General features: G+C 39.4%; 1 protein-coding gene across 4 annotated transcripts in view; it reads left to right on the top strand.

The window, feature by feature from the left end:
• grik1a (glutamate receptor, ionotropic, kainate 1a) overlaps positions 1–22,448 on the top strand; it is a 28,109-nt gene that overhangs the window by 4,010 nt on the left and 1,651 nt on the right. Inside the window, exons 2-17 of one of the 4 annotated variants that reach the window (XM_067492459.1) lie at positions 3,108–3,275; positions 4,301–4,558; positions 5,602–5,783; positions 6,539–6,592; positions 6,877–7,047; positions 7,344–7,487; positions 8,697–8,804; positions 9,108–9,155; positions 12,800–12,916; positions 13,368–13,571; positions 13,810–14,033; positions 14,638–14,756; positions 16,625–16,842; positions 18,053–18,278; positions 19,469–19,719; positions 20,559–20,720. In XM_067492459.1, the coding sequence (XP_067348560.1) occupies positions 3,108–3,275; positions 4,301–4,558; positions 5,602–5,783; positions 6,539–6,592; positions 6,877–7,047; positions 7,344–7,487; positions 8,697–8,804; positions 9,108–9,155; positions 12,800–12,916; positions 13,368–13,571; positions 13,810–14,033; positions 14,638–14,756; positions 16,625–16,842; positions 18,053–18,278; positions 19,469–19,719; positions 20,559–20,684 (2,618 nt within the window). In that variant the 3' untranslated portion in view covers positions 20,685–20,720. The remainder of the gene's footprint in view (positions 1–3,107; positions 3,276–4,300; positions 4,559–5,601; positions 5,784–6,538; positions 6,593–6,876; positions 7,048–7,343; positions 7,488–8,696; positions 8,805–9,107; positions 9,156–12,799; positions 12,917–13,367; positions 13,572–13,809; positions 14,034–14,637; positions 14,757–16,624; positions 16,843–18,052; positions 18,279–19,468; positions 19,720–20,558; positions 20,721–22,448) is intronic. The other 3 variants (XM_067492458.1, XM_067492461.1, XM_067492460.1) reach the window with 3 other exon arrangements.

The raw sequence follows: 22,448 nt of genomic DNA, 5'->3' as shown, positions 1-22,448 counted from the left end.
ATCTACCTGCAAACCCCAGGCGCACGTTAAAAGGCATTTCTAGAGTCCATAGAGTTCATTTATGCTGTCTTGTAAGCCAGATGGATGTGTGTTCCTGAGGCAAATTATTCCTCATTACGTGGGGGCTGAATGAATGAATGAATGCTTTTAGTGCTCTGAGGTACACTAATTCTTTTGCAAGGAAACAACACCTTGTATGGACATTTTTTTTTTTTTTACGTCTGTGGCAGTCGCAACCCACAGTGGAGTTTAAACTCCTCTGTAAGGAAGGGTGAAGCACGACTAGTGTCATAATTATCTATAATTAAATAGTTACCTGAAGATGGAGGATGTCAGATTCAGTGTGCACACACTCACACACCCACACTTTATCTCCCAGTTAACCCTGTCTCCTAAAAACATTAGTTTCTATACAAGTAAACTGCAAACTTGAATATATATTTGTAGGAAACCTAATCGCTGTGGGGATTATGTTGTTAACACGTTCTGGTATGTGTATACACATAACACGTTAAGTGTAAAGTTACAATTAAGCTTTTCTCTATCCAGCCAGACCACACATTTTCCCTAAGTTTAACTAATTGCTGTGAGTGCCTAAACACAACCATAAAACTAATAAAAAAATTCTCTAGCCTGTGATGTTGGGGGAAAATACAGTGTGTGGGGAACATGTTATTGCTGTGTTCAGTACAAACATATTGTGCTCATCACGTTAATAGACAACAATTACATTCCTTAAAACATATTTGTGTTTGCAGTTTATTTGTATAGGAAAGTAATTTTTAGGAGGCTGTGTTGCCCCAGTGGGTCGTTGAAGAGATTGATCAGGTCTACGTGACAGGATGGCACGAAGCTCCGCTTTGTCTGTTATGTTTTCCTCCTACCGCAGCGGGCAGATAAACCTCTCATCTGTTTTACTGTACCACAGATCCACATTTTTATGGCACAGTTTCTTACTATTACAGCTGTGTGCCTGGTAATCACAGCAAATGCAGAGGAAATTGCGTTTTTATGTTAATTCCCTAATAGATCTGTAACATAAATACTAAATGGCTGTAGTTGGCAACGATTTGTGACTTGAACAGTGTGTGTATTCCTGCTTCTGTGTTTTTCTCCGTGTTTACTTCACACTAATGCGTGTAGAGGCTGTGTGAATGTATGAGAATCTGTGGTGTTTGTAAACAAATTAATATTCATTAGACATGCATAGAAACCCAAAGCTTTTCCAGATTAGTCGTTTTGTGTAATGCATCCACCATTGATCACGGCGGCTAATCCACACAGGCAGATGTTTTATCAGGTTGGTCTTGGTGTCAAAGACGTGCACTGCTGAGTTCTGCAAAGGCACATGAGCTCCCTGGGTCATATTATATGTGCAGCACTTAACCAGCAGATGTTAAGTATATAAAATTCCTAATGCTTTCTCCCCTGCCTCCAATATTGTCTTTATGTGTGAGCAACAATTAACCAAGTCCATTTAACCATACAGTGCCCACCAGTGTAGTTCTGTCGCTGTCATTATGACTCCCCTGCACACTGACACTATTTGGGTTGTTGGCCCACCTGACCACCATGTGTTTTGTTAGTCAGTTAGTCAGGGTCTGAATGGTAAACAGTTTGGGTAGAGGTGTCAGAACTGGATTGTAAGTGCTTGAGTGGTGTCATCTTAAGCAAGTCCAGTTGCCAACCAATAGCTCTTTTGGAATTTTTTTTTACTCTGTTCCGGTCTTGACTGATTTGACTTGACTCAGCCTTCAAAAGTGTGTTTTGAACCTCCACAAGAAGCTCTTAGGGCATTTTTATATTTCCTGCCCTTTCTTGCCTTTGAGTCTACACTTCACATCTTCTGCTCCCGGATGGCAGGATGTTGATGAGGATTTTGGGGGCAGTTTCAGAAGTCTGAACTGTTTCTTCAGAGCCTGCTGACAGCTGGTCTGTGCAATGTGTTCTGCATGGCCTTGGATCCCGGTACTGTTAAAGTGAGAGCAGTGGCTCAAAGCTACTGTAGCTTTGAATCTCTATGACTTTGAGGAGGAAAGCGTTTACAATATACTTTATGACTTAGAGAAAGTGGTGATGTTCTTCTTCAGGCACTTAATATTTGCCTAGTTTTGCATGCTTCTGTGGAAATTACATATTTTTATTTATTTTTGGCTTATAGAATATATTAAACCTTAAAGCACAGGAACTACAGATATTATCATGGAATCTCAAACATACCATATTTATGTCTTTGTTAATGACCATGAATGAAACCATCTGAACCATCACTCTCAGCAGAGGTGGTAAAAGTATACAAACTCAATACTTGAGTAACAGTGCAAGTATTTGGCAAAAACAAAAAACAAAATTGCACAGCTTGTAATGTTCAAGCTGATTTTTTTTCAACTTTATGTATTGACAGGTGGTCACTTCATTAAAATAATGCATTTCATTTCGTTGCCTTGTACTTGTACATTTGTAATGATAATAAAGTTGAACCTAATCTAAAAAAATACATCGTAATTTATTAGTTAAATAAATGTTTTATTAACAATCTTCATTTGAAAACAGAAACTATTCAGTAAAGCTGTGAAATAAATGCAGTGGAGTAAAAGTATGTTATTTTCCTCTAAATTGTGGTTTCCAACAATTTTTGTGTCCTGTGTGTGTGTGTTCGGCTTCTGTGAATTACATTAAGACTATATTTTGCCCTCTGTAAATTGTTAGTATAAAATGGTTTTGGGATGTGGCTAATTCAGTCTCTCTCTCTCTCTCTCTATATATATATATATCTATATCTATCTATCTATATATCTATATCTATATCTATATCTATATATCTATATATATATCTATAGATAGATAGATAGATAGATAGATAGATAGATATAGACTGAATTAACATGTGTGACATTTATGAAGGGTTTATTGACTTGTTGAGTAGAACAATTTGGGTTGTGTGGTGGGATTTGAAAGGCTTTCCTTTAACCAAGAGCAGCAGAATTCTTCAACCCACTCAAGAGAAAAGGGCCAACGATCTGTCATCACCAAGACTGCTGGAGTTACATAGGTTGACAGTTATTTAAGCTTTCTCCTGATTTTAACTCCTTCATCTCCATGTGCAGGTGGTATATTTGAGACCCGCGAAAGTGAGTTGGTGAGCATGGACGAGCTGGCGTTCAAGTTTGCTGTAAATAACATTAACCGCAACAAGACCCTGATGCCCAATACTACTCTTACCTACGACATCCAGAGGATAAACCTGTTTGATGGATTTGAGGCGTCCAGGAGAGGTAGGAAATTATTATAGTGTTGCTCCTGTTCCCCTATTACCTTTTATGAGCAGTACAGAAACATTTAATAAATGTTTTGATATGTACCATATTGTAGTTTTTTTTTTATAAGTACAGTGTTCTATGGCTCTATTTGTGTGCACGCGTACTGTAGTTTCAGCTTTTTATGTGAACATTGGATGCCAATATAAAAATGTAAAGCACAGCTGGAATAATATTAAATGTTTCACAAGTTGTTGTAGTTCCTCATAAATACTGCAAATTAGTAAACATAATTACAACTGTATTTCGACATTTTAGTTTGTTATAACCTGTCGATAAATGTTTATACTGTACGATGGTTTTAAATGTTTAAAAAAGTGCACTGGGTTACTAATGCTTGCAAGGATTCTGAAAGAATAAAACACTAATTGAGAACATATCATACCTTGTTACGTATAATTTTGTTTTTTCTGATGATTTCATATTCAGGTTTAAGGTACATTAACATTGTTGAATTACTGAATATAGGGGGGCAGTAGCATCTTTCATGCAGTTCCTCAAGCACTGATGTATTTATTAGGTATAAATGATCCCATTAAACCCCCCATTGTAAAAGATGTGCATAAGTCTTTTAGTAAAGAGCGACACGGTGACATTAATTGAGTGACCCTGGACCACTGTTGCCTTTCACAACAGATTAGGAGTGATCATAAAATAAACAGTACACTTGCTTTTTCGTATTTAAGATAAGCAGCAGTGATAGAGGAAGTGCTATATTAAGATACTTCCTAAGTAAATATACTAATCCCATGCTGTAAAAACACTCAAGTAAACCTCAGCTTTGTAACTGCAATACTTGAGTAAATGTACTTATTTACATTTCACGACTGGTAAAAATGAAATATAGTTCTCTTCCCCTATCAGTTGTCCCTGGAACCAGGTTTGCACGGAGTTAGATGTGAAACGGCACTTGTTTCTACCTGTTGAAGTCACCAACCCTGCGATTAAAAATTTCTGACTTTGTTCTCTTCTTTACCCCCCAGTGTGTGACCAGCTGGCTCTCGGGGTGGTTGCTGTGTTTGGCCCTTCTCACAGCTCCTCTGTCAGTGCAGTCCAGTCCATCTGCAATGCTCTTGAAGTTCCTCACATCCAAACCCGCTGGAAACACCCGTCAGTTGACAACAAAGACACCTTCTTCATAAACTTGTATCCTGAGTACACCGCCATTGCCAGGGCCATTCTGGACGTAGTCACTTTCTTCAAATGGAAGAAGCTAACGGTGGTCTACGAGGACAGCACAGGTAGGAACCATTGTCTTAGTCGGGCAGATTTCCACTGTAACTGCACGTCATGTAGATGCATGTAGATTTCACTCAACCACAAATGAAGCTCATCCACGTGGTTGATAAAATTTCATTTCATTCACCATACTGAAATAACCCAAATCCTCAATCATGTGTCAAGACGATGCATATTGTAATGATAGACCACCCAGAAAATCATCAAATCAATCAAATCAATAATAATGGACTGATTTGGTTTCCCACTGCTTTATTGGATATCAAACATAATGCCTGACCTTCAAAGTAAAAATCTGAGCAGTAGAAAAGGTTGAAAATGGTGGCTTGTGTCTCTGGACTTATATTCAGATGTCAGGGTTATAATTACTCAAGAATCGCAACTGTCCACAGCCACCTTCTTCATGCTGGCCAGTGAACCCAATCTGTTGCAGGGCAGCAGTGCCTCATATGAAACAGCCGCCAGTATTCCTGCCATCTGACTTCAAACTACCAAGTGCCAAACCACAACACTGATGTTCTGTGGCCCAGCAGTGTCCCGTACAGAGCCCCTGCTCGTGACCCCGAGAATATGAAATGCCACTGTTGAAATGTCACTTTATGGATTTTGTTTCCCTATTATTTTTGATCAGAAATTCATTTTTCTAAAATGTCACACAGACGCACACCTGCACGACTACACAGTGTTGTGCACACATGCTGAGGATAGAGGAGGGTGCGAGATATGTGCACAAACTGTACGGTATGGGTATGTGTACGTTTTCCTTTAAAGTGTTTAGATACAAAGTAGAAAAATCTGAGACAAAAATGTAGGAGTTTGCAGTATATAGGGCTCACATGCCTCAGTGTAAGTACAGTGGTCCAAGTCTCCATGACGGGAAGCACATGCCTTGCTGAAGTGTCCTTTAGGAAAACTCTGAACTTTAGGACATGCAGTATGTTATGTTCTCACCCACACATTTTGTAGGACTATCTCTTGCAGAGCAGAAAGGACAAAGAAATTTATAATGTAAGGGCGGGAATAATGAGGTCTAACCTGTTTTTAGGTCTGATGCGGATGCAGGAGCTAATCAAGGCTCCAGCAAAGTTCAACTTGAAGATCAAAATCCGCCAGCTGACACTGGGTAACCAAGATGCTCGACCACTGCTTAAAGAACTGAAGAAGGACAAAGAGTTTTTCATCATCTTTGACTGCTCATATCGTATGGCCGCGGAGCTCCTAAAGCAGGTTTGTCCAGGGATTTCTATCATCGAATCTTTCATGAGATAGATTTTTCTTTGTAATGCACATTTACATTTAATATTAATACACACAGTGTCCTTTCATTTTGTAAATCTTGTGATTTGAATCACAGCCATTAAATGATATGATAAAGACCCCTTTTTAAGTTGCCTCATCGGGATGAAGTAGCACATCACTAATTACTGTCAAAATTGTAAATGGTCCACAACTTGCTCACCATCTCACAGATTGCTACTATTTGGGCAAAGCTCATTTAACTTAGATGGTAATGTAGAGTGGCTGTTTGATGGAATGAGCAGACATGTGGACAAATGTATTTGTGACTATTGTTGTTGATTGATTTCAGCCTGCCTGATAGACTGAGCAGATGAAAAAGTCTTGCATCATTAAAAGAAGCATATATCTTCTGTTGCCCCTACAAATCGCACACTGTTTGTGTTAATTTGTAATTGTTGTTGTTCCAAAAAAATAAAAAAAATAAAAAATCATTAGAGAATATGAAACTCTGTTGAAAAAGTTTTTAGTATTCCTTCCTATGCTGTAGGTTAAATTCATCAGTAGTTTTAATTCTTGTTTCTGCAAACTTGCACTGGCCATTTGATGCACCACGCAAAAAAAAGAAATAAACAGCTAAATTGGTTATTGTTATGAATATGTGACACTGTAGATGTCACACTATTTAAAATCAGCAACACAGCCTGACATTTTCTTTTATTGCATTTTTTCTTTTCATTTTGCAGCTTTCATCCATGGGAATGATGACTGAGTACTACCATTTCTTTTTCACAACTTTGGTGAGCTGCAGATACAAGTGTTTGCATACAACAGTAAAACCAAGTTTATCTTCTGTGTCTGTCGCTTGGCCCTAAACTTGCTTTGTTAATGAGAATGTTAAAAATGTCACTCTGAGTCATGAGCACAGTAAAAGGCAGAGAACTTGACACCCTCAACTCCAGCCTAAATTTCTATCTTGCTTTATTTCTCTCTCCATCTCTCTCTCTCTCTCTCTCTCTCTCTCTCTTTCACACACCTACAATCTAAACACAAACTCATCTCCATCTCCTCTCTCCCCTCCCAGGATTTGTTTGCCTTAGATTTGGAGCCATACCGCTATAGCGGGGTTAACATGACAGGCTTCAGACTGCTGAACATAGACAACCCCTGGGTGGCCTCTACAATGGACAAGTGGGCCATGGAAAGACTGCAGGGTCCCAAACAAGAGATTGGCTTGTTGGATGGAGTCATGACTGTAAGCCCCGTACTGTTGTTTTACGTCACAGAGCTCTAACATTACAAACACCTGGTCTCCTGAAAGTCAGGGATGCAGATTTGTATGCTGCTTACACGTCTGAGTGTTTTGTAAACCACAAGCCCCCACTGACCTTTGTCTAACTATATTTCAGCATGATAAAAATGTTAAATCTGTAATCCCAGTGTTCCATCATGATGTCTATATCTTATCCCATTTACTTTACTGTACATGGCTTATGAGTGTAATGGAAAAAAAAAATTATCACCATTATCATCACGCTGTCTCCTCCGCAGACAGATGCAGCCTTGATGTATGACGCAGTGTTCATGGTTGCTGTTGCATCCCAGCGGGCCACTCAGATGACAGTCAGCTCCCTGCAGTGTCACCGCCACAAACCCTGGCGCTTTGGACCACGCTTCATGAACCTCTTCAAAGAGGTCAGGGTCAGATCAGGGCTCGGGTCACAGAGAACTACAAGCCCGGTTGCATTACAAGCCTGACTTCAGAAGCCCCCGTGGCTTTTAACTTAACAACCATGCATTTTTGATGATGTGTTTCAGCTTCATGAGCACAAGCCTCTTTAAATTTCCTGTGTGAAAAGAAAAACATCAAAACTGGATATCATATCAATTCATTTGATGTGCTGCTTCAGTGGTTTCTTCTGACAGGCCATGCTTTGCTGCTGAAAGTACACAACATGAAAATGTAAAGTATTTATGTACTTATAAGTTAAAAGCGTGTGGCCCAGCCTGACAGTCAGACTGGATGCCTACAGACAGAAAAGAGGCCTTTGATGCATGAGTGTTTTGATCTCTTAAGTCTTAAATCCAGCAGAGGACCTTTGCCTGCCATGGAGAGGAGACATTATCATTCAATCCCCTCACTAATATTATCCTGCTCACATCCTCCTTCTCTGTCTTCTTTGCATCACAGCATCTCTGTCTTCTTTTGCTTTTTTATTTTGTTTGCGACTGCCTCTGATTTGAAGCATCTGTCCTCCAGAGCTATTCATCACTCTATAAGAGCCTTTATGATGGCAAGAACCAGTAATATGTCTCACACGGCACTCGATTAAAAACCATTTCTGATGAGAGAGCACCAGAATATGAGGACACAGTATTCATTTTAACAAGGGAAATTAAACCCTGGGCACTTTAACTCAGCTTTTCTCCACTGGCCTTTGTAGTTAACAATATTGAGAGTGTTTTCTATGAACAAAATTATTTGAATTTTATATGAATGTGTGTATGTGTTACCACAGTTGTGTTATTCAACGTGCATCATTGCAGAAAACACCAAAAAGAGGTTGGAGAATAGAATGATTGATTGAATTAAGTGAGTTTGTTGCAGGTAGACCTCATATCTATCTGTTGTGATTATTATTTCCTCTCTTTCATTCTTCTATAACTAGTAAATAAAATCCACATATAATTCATACAAGCCAAACACAGAAATACAGATGAATTGTACAGTTACACAATATTACAAGCACAACATACAAGTAACAGTCCACTGGGGAAAACTTATCGTGCAGAGGGGATGCATCCAGAGACTCCAGAGCTTCAATTAGGCTCCACACATACGGTTACAAATTAAGTTGAGACTCTCCTACGTCTCTCCTTTTGTACTGTATCTTTTCTCCATAGGCACAGTGGGACGGACTGACAGGCCACATTGTTCTTAATAAGACAGATGGCCTGAGGAGAGACTTTGATTTGGACATCATCAGCCTCAAAGAAGATGGCACTGCCAGGGTGAGCAAAGGCCTGAAACAGCCTAATTACACCACTCTCATGTTTCTTCTACAGGCTGATAGATCCCATTAGGGCATTGTGAGTGTGAGTGTGTGTGTGTGTGTGTGTGTGTGTGTGTGTGTGTGTTTGTGCATGTGTGCCTGAAAGAAACAGAGGTTCTGTGTGGATTTTATTTCCTGTAATTCATCGAAACATTCTATTTGTTTGGATTTATCCAGGCATGAACATTAATAATGCTTCAACAACTGATTATTTTTTCCACACTGTCTGTGCTTCATGTTGCCCTTATCACATTTTCAAAAGGGTATTTTGGAGGAGGGTGGAAGTCGACTCACGAAAAGGTGGAGCAAGGTTTGTGTCAGTGCCTTGTTTGATCCAAGCATTTGGTGTTTGCCCTGGCCCTCCCCTCTTTTCTCTATGTATGCCACACACCTCCATCCTTCATTCCGTGTCAACATTGTTCCTCTTCACTGATTTTTGTGCACAGTTATGCATTTGACATTTCACTTTTGCCCATGTTTTGGAGCCACTGACACATCAAAACATAAACTTTATCAGCAGTTTAGGGAAAACAGTCAGTTTATTTCGACTTGGCAATATGTCCCTATTTAATGTCATTCGCTTTGCGCAGCTATGAGTGGTAAGAAACAAGTAAGTTATTACTTCTGCAGATCCTTGATGTTTGTTCCAGGTAGACATCATATCCATCTCTTGTGGATTTTTTTTCCTTTTCATCATTCTTCTATAACTAGTACATAAGATCCACAAATAATTCATACTGTGGATAAACACAGATATAAAGATGAATTGAGCAGTTACACAATATTACAAGTACAGCATATACTATAACATACAAATAACAATTAACAGTCCACTGGGGAAAACGTGTCATGTACAAAAAACGGCTTTTGGCTTGTTCCTTTTAGCTGTCGCCAGAGCGTTAGTTTAGCATGTGTTTTTACGCCCTACTTGCCGCAAACCTCCCATTATGCTTGGTGGCTGAGCGAGGGCCACATCTGGTGGGGTGGGATTCGATCCCGTGGCCTTCTGCATCCCAACCCGATGCTCTACCCATTAAGTCACTGTATTTCACGATTATACCACCTTCATCCTTTCATGGAAATCATAGAGGGTAGCTTCATTTAATTGCCTTCAAGATCAATCAAGTTTACTACAGGAGCAGCAAAGTTCCTTTGCTGAACTTTGACACATGGGCCAATGCACAGTTTAAATGACATGCATCAAATCACTTTATCAAATCATTCTGATCTTTGTTAAAATCATTATTTCATCAGAAGCTAACAAAGTCCTTTGTCTCCATGTGTCTCAGAAAGACAGGTAGCTGTAAGGTTGCAGAAGCTTTGATTTATGCTGTAATTTTAATTGCATTCAATACCTCTAGCTGTCAAAAGCCTCCACTCAGAGAAACACTGATATGTGGTAAGTACATCACAGAAAACGCTTGACTTTATGGTCAAGAAAAATGAATTATCAGTCTGTTGCAGTTGTGTTAGTTCTTGGGCACTGGAGTGTTAAATACACTCTGAAGAGGATGATGGGACTAAACAAAGTGAAAGTCTTCTGGGAAATATAGTATTTCCTATTAAGGTTGTTGACATTCTGGAAATAAGTTTTTTTCCTCCCTTCCTCAGCCTTCTTGGCCTGGCTTAGCATGTCTCCTGCTCTGTGGAAATGGTTTTTCAGTCTGATTTAGTTCGGGATGGGGATGAGCTGTAGGAGTCATAGATAACATTTTACTCCCAGCATAAGAGAGAGACTTTCTGTCAGTTCCTATAGCTCACTTTGTTGTTGGGAGCTGCTCTGGTATGCACGATAAATGTGCAAAGCTATTCAGAGCAAATCCCTGATTTAGGGTTTTAAAAGACGATGACTGTATGCAGTGCAGGCATCGTTGGCTGTATTTTAGCAATGGTTTGCTTAATTACATTGTTACCTAAACTTTATAATTCAAAGTGCTTGCTTTTGTTCCGATCCTGAGGAACCCATACCCCGCTTTTTTTCCAGCTATCCCCGCCCTACTCACTGCTAAATACCTTGATCAGGTGTGTTCAGTCAACCAGAAGATACTAGGCAAACTGGTATCTTCCAGCTTCTGTTCGACTGAACACACTGGACGATGCCTGCTCCACAGTGGGTAGCAGGGCAGGGGTTCTTTAGAAGTGGAATTGAAAACCCCTGGCATAGATGAGGATTTTTCTAAAAATAATACTGTTACGTTTAACATAAGCTAGATTTGTGAAACGGTCATATATGGCACCAAAATACCCTCCTCACTTCCCAAAATATTGTTCTTTTATCTTAGAGATTGAGAACAATACAATTAATTAAATCTGTCCTCATATGCTGTGTTTCCTCATCTGCACTGTCCAAAGAAAAGACAGATTTATGGGCTACTGCACAGAGTGGGACCTAGCTCAGGTGCCACAGTGGAGATATAGAGTGCTTCTAGCAAGGTTATAAGTGAGCACATTTTCTATCTCACTGGGTGAAGAGAATAAGATGGCACCTAATGAGGAGTGAAAAGCATGTTATCTTTTTTTTTAAAAATAAATGTGAAATAAGACTGTACGTCAGCTCAGTTTTGAAGTTAATAATATTTTTACACACAAAAATGTTCACAGACTAAAAAGTGAAAGAAGGAAACCGTGTTGTCTTCTCTTGTATTACTTCTATTAATAATGAGTCCTGATCATTTAATGTACTTAACTTTTATCTCATCAGTGCCATGAGCCCTTTTGACCTTTGCTCAGCTCTTAACCAACAAGGGGATTTGAAAGGGTCAGAATCCAGCTGCCAGATGTGTTTTTTTTTTAATCTGATAACTGTCTGGATTATAGTGCCTGGTCTGATGAACCGGACACTCTCATCCACAGTTACGGTGACAGTGTGGGGTGCAAACATCAAGCCTTTCTCTACTCCCCCGACCCTGTTTTATCCTGCCCTTCTTCATTTAAACTGTCCCTTCTGGTTTCAATACTAACGCCACACATACTTAAGTAGGGCTACAATGAACCATTTAAATTCCTTACACTGTGGATTATTTTCTTACTTAATGAATTCATCACTATAACTATAAAACATCACAACAAATTCTAAATAATTGAAACAGAATCACAGTGTCATCAAACGATGTGTTACTACTATTTACTTTTTGATTAGAAATAAATCAGCAAAACAAAACAAAGTAAAACTTTTCAAAAACTAGTACTAGTTATCAAAGAGCATTATGACTGTTACACTACTTCCTCGTGTCAGTAGGATTTATTTCTGATTTAAACAGGATGAGATGTAAATGCTAACATATGTCCATGCCCATTCAAAGCAATAACTCATCATAAAGAAGTTGTTTTCTTCACAGTTTTGAAAAACAGCTTTGTTGTTCAGGCTGCACAATATGTTCAGTATCTGAGAGTGTAGATAAATTGCTGCACACAACAGGAATGATATTGGCTTCCTCCAGAATAGCTGTAAACTTTTACCTGAGACACACAGTCAGCAGCTTCATTTGGAACAAGCTGCTTCTTCATTTTCATATTCACCCCACATAAAATGAAGCTTGCGGCACTTTGCCCAGAATCATCAGAGCAAGGCTGAGCAAAGAGAGATGTGGTAGAATTGTCAGTGTATGAAGCAGTAGGCAGAAAAGGAGCCAGGAGAGTCAGGTCTTTTAACCTTCATACTTCTTAATTTTTCTGTTCGATGAATCAGAAAATATGAATAATATCTAGTTTCCTGTTAAGATTTAGACACCAAATCAGATTCTCTGCAATTTGTATTAAAGCGATTAGAAATCAGCTGCTCAATCAGCTGCTTTCTTTTAACAGTCTGAGATGAAGCTTAAATTCGAAGCTTAAACAAAGCTTATACACCCCACAATTTTGTCTTTGACGGTGACTCCAGTAGCAGGTGTCAAAAGTAACTTCCTGTGGTTCCAACATGGTTCAATAAGTCTTAGGCCCTGTTTGTCTTTCCAGATTGCTGTATGGAACTCGTACAGAGGGATGAACCTGACGGATAAGTCCAACCGAGACAAGAATAACAATGTGACAGACTCTCTGGCTAACAGGACTCTTATTGTCACCACGATACTGGTGAGTAGGAAGGAGGAAGGTTAAACAGAGGACAGCATAGGGAAAAGGAGGGCTGTGCATATTGGAGGTACAGAGGCCAGATAGGAGGACAAGAGCGCGAGACGCGATGAAAAGTGAAGAAATTGGCTGCTGAGCTGAATAGTTTTTGAAAAATTCACATATCTTCCTGAATATGCTCAAATACAATTTCTATATTTGCAATCACCAGGGTCATAGTAACAATTCATAGTTATACATGTAACTAATGTACGATGTATCATCACTTACAGCACCTAAGGGTCACCAACTGTGAGAATGAAGTAGTGAATCATCGTCAATATAAAAACCTCTAATTCAGTTGCAGTAACTTTGTAGTAGTGCTTAGATATCATAGAAAACAGTCGATCAGAATTATTTGAAAACAGTGAAGTACGGAGTTGTTGGTTTTTTGTTTTTTGTTTGGTTTATCCAGGAAAACCCGTATGTTATGTATAAGAAGTCAGACAAGGAGCTGGTGGGGAATGACCGTTTTGAGGGCTACTGCATGGACCTGTTGAAAGAGCTCTCCAACATTTTGGGCTTTACATATGAAGTCAGACTTGTGGCTGATGGGAAATATGGAGCTCAGAATGACAAGGGAGAATGGAACGGCATGGTACGAGAGCTGATCGACCATGTGAGTAAAGCGTTTGCTGTGTCCTTCTCTTTAAAGGAGTAGATGTGAATCTGTTTAGTTACTGTCCACCATGGCTAATCTGCTCCAGAGTGTTTCAAATGTATGATACTGTATTCAAAATCCTATGCGGGTCCATACCTTAACTTTAAGAAGGTTTAGTATACGTTGTAGGGATATAGATACATGGACATTTGGTAGTTAAACTTGTATTTCGACTCATGGCTCCTGGTGCTTTCAGGTTGCCGACCTGGCTGTGGCTCCCCTGACCATCACCTATGTTAGAGAGAAAGTCATCGACTTCTCCAAGCCGTTCATGACCTTAGGTATCAGCATCCTCTACCGTAAGCCCAACGGCACCAATCCAGGCGTGTTCTCCTTCCTTAATCCCCTGTCTCCAGACATTTGGATGTACGTGCTGCTAGCCTGCATAGGAGTTAGCTGTGTGCTCTTTGTGATTGCAAGGTAAGACGATCGATTAATGCTTATGATAAATAATTTTTTTAAAAGCGTTTCTCTGGTTGAACCTAAGGATATAGAAATGGAGATTGGTTCCTCGGGTGCCTATTGCCAGGATCATCTTTGCCGCAAGTTCTTTTGTTAATAAATTGGGTACAAATATGAGTGCAAAGCAAAGGGAAACTGTGAAATTGTGTGGGCTCTGAGCATTTTCAAAAATACAAATTCATGCATGATCTATGACACATGACTGTACCTCAGCAAATTCTAGTGGTGTATAGCTGTTCTAAAATAAAAAATATGCTTTTAGCTGCCTGTCCGCAGGCTTTCTTTAAGGATCCAGGAGTAATTGTGAGCTTGCTCTTCACTTCCCTCTCAGCTAGTGTATAAAATCCTTGCAAGCAGGCTGCACCTAGCAACCTGTTGGAGAAATAGATGTGTTATGAAAATCAAAATGCAAATCAAGGTGAAGTGTGGATTACACTAAAAGGCCTGGAAGCAAAGTGCATAACTAGTGTGCTCCCCAGTCAAGAATAGCTGTAGTGCATTACTTGTATATTTAAATGTCCTTTAATCATGTTCTCTCTCTCTTTTCTTTTGTGTCTCGCAGGTTTACCCCATACGAGTGGTATAACCCACACCCATGCAACCCGTCCTCGACTCTGATACAAAACAATTTCACTTTACTCAACAGTTTCTGGTTTGGTGTAGGAGCTCTCATGCGGCAGGGTAAAGTAAAATAAAGTTCTTGCTTTCTAGATTGTCTGCAACACCCTTTTGGTTCCAGTGCACTATTGACAGGAGCTTTTAAAGCTCACAATGCTTTTGTTAAAGACAAATTCCTATAAATAATAGTTGTCCATTGTCCAGTTTTCATAGCTATCCCCTGTCTTACTAGTGCATTGCAGCTTATCACCTATATATTTTTTGGCTTCCCAAAAAAAAAAAAAAATAGAGACATGTGGTGGGAAGTTTAAGTGTCATAGATGGACCTGGCATCTGGAATCAGTATTTCAAGCATTAGTTTATTCACCTTTCAGGCCACGAGCGTCCAGGACTCACCACCATCTTCTTCTTTTCCTTTCAGCTGTTCCCTTTCAGGGGTCGCCACAGCGAATCATGTGCCTCCATCTAACCCTGTCCTCTGCATCCGCTTCTCTCACACCAACTAACTTCATGTCCTCTCTCACTACATCCATACATCTCCTCTTTGCTCTTCCTCTAGACCTCCTGCCTGGCAGCTCCAACCTCAGCATCCTTCTACCAATATATTCAAAGTCTGTCCTCTGAACATGTTCAAACCACCTCAACCTGGCCTCCCTGACTCTATCTCCAAAACATCTAACATGAGCTGTCTCTCTGATGTATTCATTTCTGATCCTGTCCATCCTCGTCACTCCCAAAGAGAACCTCAACATCTTAAGCTCTGCTATCTCCAGCTCTGCCTCCTGTCTTTTCTTCATTGCCACTGTCTGTAAGCCAAACAACATCTCACCACCGTCTTGAACACCTTTACTTTCTTTCTCGCTGATACTCTTTTTATCACACAACACACCTGACACTTTTCTCCAACCTGCCTGCACTCGCCTCTTCACCTCTTTTTCACACTCTCCGTTGCTCTGGACCCGTTCTAAACCTCAGCTCTCTGTAACCTCACCCTTCCACCTGGGTCCCTCTCATTCACATACATGTATTCTCTCTTGCTGCAGCTAAGCTTCATTCCTCTGTTTTTGGATGTATGCCTTCTGTAAGGCAACATTCCAGAAATATTCCCTTCTAAATCAAACCCCTTGTGAAATGATACCTTATGTGTTGAATATTGGAACTTTAAGGCTACAGTAGCCTAGAGAACCTTTTTCTAATAATTGTAGTTCAGTTGTGGTCAGATGTTAAAATATTGTTATTGTTTTGGTTTAACCATAACATGTGGGAAACTGCTGACTACCTACTGGTACAAAACAGCAGCTGTAAACACAGTAGCCCATTTGATATAATAATAGGTATTTTCCTCTGGAGTTATAGTGGCATCATTTACGAAGTCTCTTATACAATAAGGACTGCAAAGACTACTGTCCAGTAAATTCCCTACACTATTAAACCTTTGTCAAAAACCGTTTAACTCACAACATCAATATTTGGCTCCTTCCGTGTAGCCTAGCGTGATCCCTACTTGCAACCATACACTGTGATTGGAATTATTAATCACTTCGTATGAACTTAACCTCCCCTCCAGGCAGGAGACCTGGGCTGAATAAATCTGACATTTGATGGTTGATTGGACGGACATAAGAACTACTGGCAACAGCAGACAGCGACAAAACAAAAGTGCTGATGAAATGTCTGGATCTAGCTGACATCACACTGCATTTGTCCAGTTTATCAGTTCTTCAGAAATATACCAGTGTTTAGATTTGTTGTTGTTGGTTTGAGATGGACATTTAACATAGTTTACGCACATCACTACCTTAGTGCATTCTTACCTACGTAATGAACATTTTTCAACCCTCTCTAACGCTAATCCTTAATCTCTCTTCTTTAAAGCCTTTACATTTTAAGCTCTTTTTGTAACCTTTTGTCCCCCATCACTGTGCTTACAGGCTCAGAGCTGATGCCAAAGGCTCTGTCCACCCGTATAGTTGGTGGTATCTGGTGGTTCTTTACTTTAATAATTATCTCCTCCTACACCGCCAACTTGGCTGCCTTCCTTACCGTGGAACGAATGGATGCGCCCATCGACTCGGCGGATGACCTAGCAAAGCAGACCAGGATTGAATATGGGGCAGTGAGGGATGGTTCAACCATGACCTTCTTCAAGGTAAAGTTGGTGTAGGCTTCAGTGTGTGTAAGCGTATCTGCATGTAAACTAGCTATCAAATTCCAAAAAATAAAAAGCAGTAGTTAAAATTATTCAGTATCAGTAACTGCTTTCTAAAAAATTAATTTATGTCAAATCGTAGAGTCTGTCAAATTATCCTTTGCCCATGGGTGAAAGTTTCAAAAACATTGCTACAGAGATGCACTGAAAGCCCTTATTTATACATAATTTCCCATATAAATACTGAAATACACATTAAACATATCAAATAGTTAATCTGAATATTCCCTTAAATTAAAAATGTATCTTTTAGTAAAATCAAGAAGTGTAAATGTAAAGGCAATTAGCCCTGCAGCCGTTTTGGATAGAAAACTAGCTCAATAATTATTTAAATTTAGACATAAATCCTTAACAGCACTTTAATAATGATTAAATAAATCTGTTTTTAAAAAAGCATACAGACTAGACCCACGATTACTTCTGTGTTCATACAATATCAAGCGGTGCTGTATTTTTAGATTTAAAAGTAGAATCCGCTGCTCTGGTTCAGTCATCTTTTTGTATCTGTTATCTCAGCTGCATCCAAACTTTGTGTGAAAAGTCTAAAGAGTCTAGAGACTAAAGAAAAAGGCTCCCATGTAGTTTGATTAAAGGAGGTGATCATATTGTATCAGAGAAAATGGAGGAAAGTGCTGGTGTTTGTGTAATGGGGTGTCTGTGTTGAGGATAAACCTTCACTATATTAACTTGTTAGTTTCTATTATTTAATTTATCATTGTACTAATGTCCTCAGGCAGGACTGTCACTTCCTTCGCACACTGCCATCCATTTTCCCTGCATCCTGGTGGCTCAGCAGGGGTGATCCGTGCAGGGCTTTATCCTCCCAGATTGCAGCCAGTGATTATGACTGCCCGGATAGGAAGAAGCAGGCTGTGTTGATGGCTCGAACAAATTGAATCAGCTGGAGAAGATTTAGAACACAGCTGTCCCATTTTCTCTGACTGAGCAAGAAGAAAACACAAGCACACATATCTACAGAGAATCACTTACATTCACACACATCTGGCTCTTAACCTTATGATAGCATATGAATTAAGTGATGTGCATGTATTGTGTGTATATGTGCAGCCACAAACACACCCCCACACACACACCAATGAAAATGCCTTACACATTTTACTGACTTTTGCCTTTTCGGCTCTTTTAACAGAAATCCAAGATCTCAACTTATGAGAAGATGTGGACATTTATGAGCAGCAGGAAAAACACTGCGTTAGTGAAAAACAACAAGGAAGGTATCAACCGGGTTCTGACGACAGACTACGCCATGCTCATGGAGTCCACGAGCATCGAGTACATCAGCCAGAGAAACTGCAACCTCACACAGATCGGAGGGCTCATAGACTCCAAGGGCTACGGGGTGGGAACACCTATTGGTAAGAAGAAAAAGACAGAGACATTGTCATCACCATCATCTTTGTCCGAGGAGAATGAAGGGAGACCTGTCAATCAAAATAATATCCACTGATTATTAAAATATAAAAACGACACTAAAGCTTGTTGCATACCGTTTTTGACCTTGTACATTTGGAGCTGTTTTTGTAACTTCAGTGAGGCTCCTATGACTGTGATAGACTGCACACATTTAGCCTCAGGGATAGTGAGCAGTGTGCAGTTTACTTCACAATTGTATTCATATAAACTCCTCTGAGAACATTTAAAGGCAATGAGGGCCCTTCGGATAATTGTGTTACTAGACTAATTTAAACGAAGGCTTCAATTTATTCGGAATTTGCATGTTTCTTCTTGAGGAGTTCAGGTATAAAGCTGCTATCAGCCTGTCTATTTCCCAGTGGAAGAATATTCCAGGGAACAGGGACACGATAGCAGAAAGCTCTACTGCCAGACAAGTTCTTATTTATTCTAGGAATAAACATAAGCTATCGTGTATCCTCTACATGCAAATTCTCTTTCTTTTAAAAGTTCTGCAACTTTTGCTGATAATGTTCATGTAACGGGATGGGAATCCAGCATGGTGGATTGAGACCTGGATGCAAGTCAACCTGCTGGACCATGTTTCCACTTGATACTGTCTGATGTTTACTTATGTAGTGCTCAGTATCATTTATACAGTACATCTTTTAAGTAAGGGTTATGATGTTGTACAACACAAGATGCCAGGTACCGATGGACATGCAGTCAATGCCTTATCTAAAGCTTCACAGACATAGTGTAGAAGCTAAAAGTAAGAAAAAGCAGTAATATAAAAATAGAAATGTGAATATAATAAAAAAACAGTCACTTAAAATGAGGGAGTATAAATGTATTGCCTATAAAATGCATTTGCATATAAAATCTTTTTTGGCTTACATTAAAAAATCTAAACTTCACAAATGCTAACTTTAAAACATTTATTTCCTCAAGTTACAAAAAGATTCAAGTATCCCATCTCATAGGCTCACTGTAAATTTACAGTAAATGTACTCTAGTAGGGTTCTCTAAAATACTATAAACATAGAGGCTGCTGTGCCCGGATTTTATTAATTGATCACTTAAAAGCATTTGTCAACAATGAATTATAAAACCGGAAACAGCATGTTTTTCTATTTTCTTTCTCTCTCGTCAGGTTCTCCTTACAGGGATAAAGTGACTATTGCCATCCTTCAGCTGCAGGAGGAAGGCAAGCTGCACATGATGAAGGAGAAGTGGTGGAGGGGCAATGGCTGCCCAGAAGAGGACAACAAGGAGGCCAATGCTCTGGGTGTGGAAAACATTGGTGGTATCTTCATCGTCCTGGCTGCTGGTCTGGTTCTTTCTGTGTTTGTGGCTATCGGCGAGTTCATCTACAAGGCCCGCAGGAACGCTGACATAGAGGAGGTGAGTGAGGATGAGGAATGTGTGTTCTTCTGCTGGGTGATGAAGACAAATGACTGGATTAACAGTTACTCTCCACTCTGAGGAAACTCTGGTTCGTTATGAAACGTTTCTTTTAAAGTATCCTTAAAATAAAGATGTGAATTAATTAATTTTATTTAAAGAAATAAAATTTTTTATGCTTATCTATCCTCATTAATTTTCTATGACTGACTATGTTTTGTTTAGTTATTATTTTTTAGTTACTAATTAGTATTTGCAGCATGTTAGATGCTGTTTGCTTGATCAAAATTCCTCAAAATCATATTTGCACTTGCTGCTGTTGTCTTTACAACATGAAAGTCACTAGATGTGTTTATAACTTATCAGTGTCTGACAGAAACGGTGAGTTGGCAGCTCCAAACGTCAGACAACTAAACCATTCAATCATTATTATTTTTGTTGCTTAAATATTTGCCCACAGGAAGTCGTATACATTATGACTCATGACACCGATATGTCAACAGTCCTGGATTGATGCAACTTGCATAGTGTGGTTCCTCTTTTAAGTGATGTCTTCCATCTGTCAGTCAAGCATAAAATATGAGACTAAAATGAAAAGTTATTTTAAGTTATTTTAGAGGAAGCATGAGTTCTGTCTGCTTTCTAAAACAAGAACATTCCTTTCCACACTTTTATCGAAAAAAAACATGTACATGATTAAATAGTTTGCTGTCCCTTTGGTTGTTTTTGTTTTGTTTTTTGTTTGTTTTTATCAGAATATTATAATTTTTTTTAATAGTCTGTTTTGATCTGGTTTGTTTTTTTTTCTCCATCCTGTTTTCTTTGCATGCTTGCGTCAGGCCTTTTGTTTCTTTTATGGCGTGCAGTCCCGTCAGTTTCAGCGCCGTGGTTCTACCTCATCTTCTGGCACTTCCTTATCTACTGATCTGGAGAGCGGCAGGCTACTGGGGGACGACACAGAATAGCCTTGACCTCACATTTACAACACATACGATCTCTAGGTGATAGGTTTGTAACCAGGTGTCCTTCTCTGTCTGCCCCTGTGTACGTGCCTATGTCAGCCAATTACCATTACCCTTCTACCCTCAACAGTTGACCTCATTGCTCCCTTGATAATGTGTTTCTTGTGCTCACAATCAGTCACGTCCGTTTTAAGATTACTATAATCATCCTGTCAAAGCTCCGTTAATCTGCATTTTTCTGTAAAGTATATATTCAGACAACAATGATTTGTTTTAAGCTTAATTATTAGACACTATTAAGCATTGAAATATGGGGCAGAGCTCTGCAGGTCCCCTTTTTTGTTTTCTTTTTTTTTTTTTTTATTGTTTGCACAAGTTAAGTCGCTTTCTAATATGAGCCCAAACAATTTGCTTCATTCATTGTTGTCTCAGTAGCATTTGTGTGCACTTCAGAAGCAGCCTTCACATGCCTTTTGGGAAATCAAACGATAGGCAGAAGTTGTTTGAATAGGTTCCTCCTCATTAAGCTCTTTGGTAGACCGATCGGGTTGGCTGAAATTCTGATAACAGTGATGGAACAACATGTTGGGCTAATATTCCCCCTGACACAGATACAGGTGGTGACTGCAGGCCATTTTAACTGAGGTAGTGATGGATGGGATCACAGAGGGATACAGACTTTCAAGGTCATCACTGTACCACTGGACTGACTTTGTCATCCAGTCACAGGATCCACGTGTTGTCTTTGAAGGGTATAAATTCGGTGCATATACAATAAGAATTTAATCAACTAATATAGTAATATGGCTCAGCAACTAATACCAGAACTGTTTTTGGATGAGGTGCTTGTCCCTGTATCCAGAGGGGAATCACATACGTATACTGGGGCTGCAAGGGGTCAGGAATATTTCATCATGGGATGATAAATTGGTTTAACTTTCATACTGGAGTTATCTCCTGTTTGTTATGTACAATTTAGGTTTTTACAGTGTTCAAACAAGTTTACAAAGCATGGCTTTATTGTGTGTATCGTTTGGGGTTTTGTTACAAGGTAGTTTCTTTCCACTGAATATGAGCCTTAGGCAAAGCCTGAGGATGAAAGAGGACGACCTTCTGTGGCCCTCGAATGCAGAGACCAACAGACACAAATAGGGTGATGTTGTGTGGAGAAAGATCATTTCCAAATATGTTTAGTGGGCACAACCTCTGGAAGAGAGCAAAATAAAAGGCAAATAAACATGATCGAAGATTAATGAGTTTAATGCAATGTATTATTCTGCAGAATCAAATAAGGCTGAGGCTTGTCATTTCAGATGGCCCTCTCTTTGATAATTTCAAATAATTACCATATTATAATTTCAAAGCTCCTTGTGTTAGGATGAAGTATTGTCCTTCATCTTGTGTGTCTGTAATTGGGTTTCTTGATGAAACAACAGAGTTCACATTTCTTTTAGAACTCTTTCAGATAAATGTCATCTCTGGTGTTTGTCTGGTCACATTGTAGAGCTGACTTATAGTCACAGGCTGCCTCATACCAGCTGTAAGCATGCTCCTAGAAGAAGCCACTGCTAACAAACAAAAGCTAAAAAATGACTTTACCTTTGGTTTAAAGTAAAAAAAGAATAGTCTTTCAGGTACCACTCTGTACTGTACAGAATCCTGATTGTTGATCAAATGATAGGGGAGTAGCTATTTTGCATATGAGTGCATTCAGACAGTCTTTAAACTTCTCCCCAAAGTCTATAGCGGTCAAAAAAGTATTAATGG

This window comes from Channa argus, chromosome 22 (genome assembly GCF_033026475.1).
Source record: "Channa argus isolate prfri chromosome 22, Channa argus male v1.0, whole genome shotgun sequence".
NCBI classification, from domain to species: domain Eukaryota; kingdom Metazoa; phylum Chordata; class Actinopteri; order Anabantiformes; family Channidae; genus Channa; species Channa argus.
The sequence above is the reverse complement of the archived record's forward strand: the minus strand, read 5'-3'. Positions and strand labels throughout refer to the sequence as shown.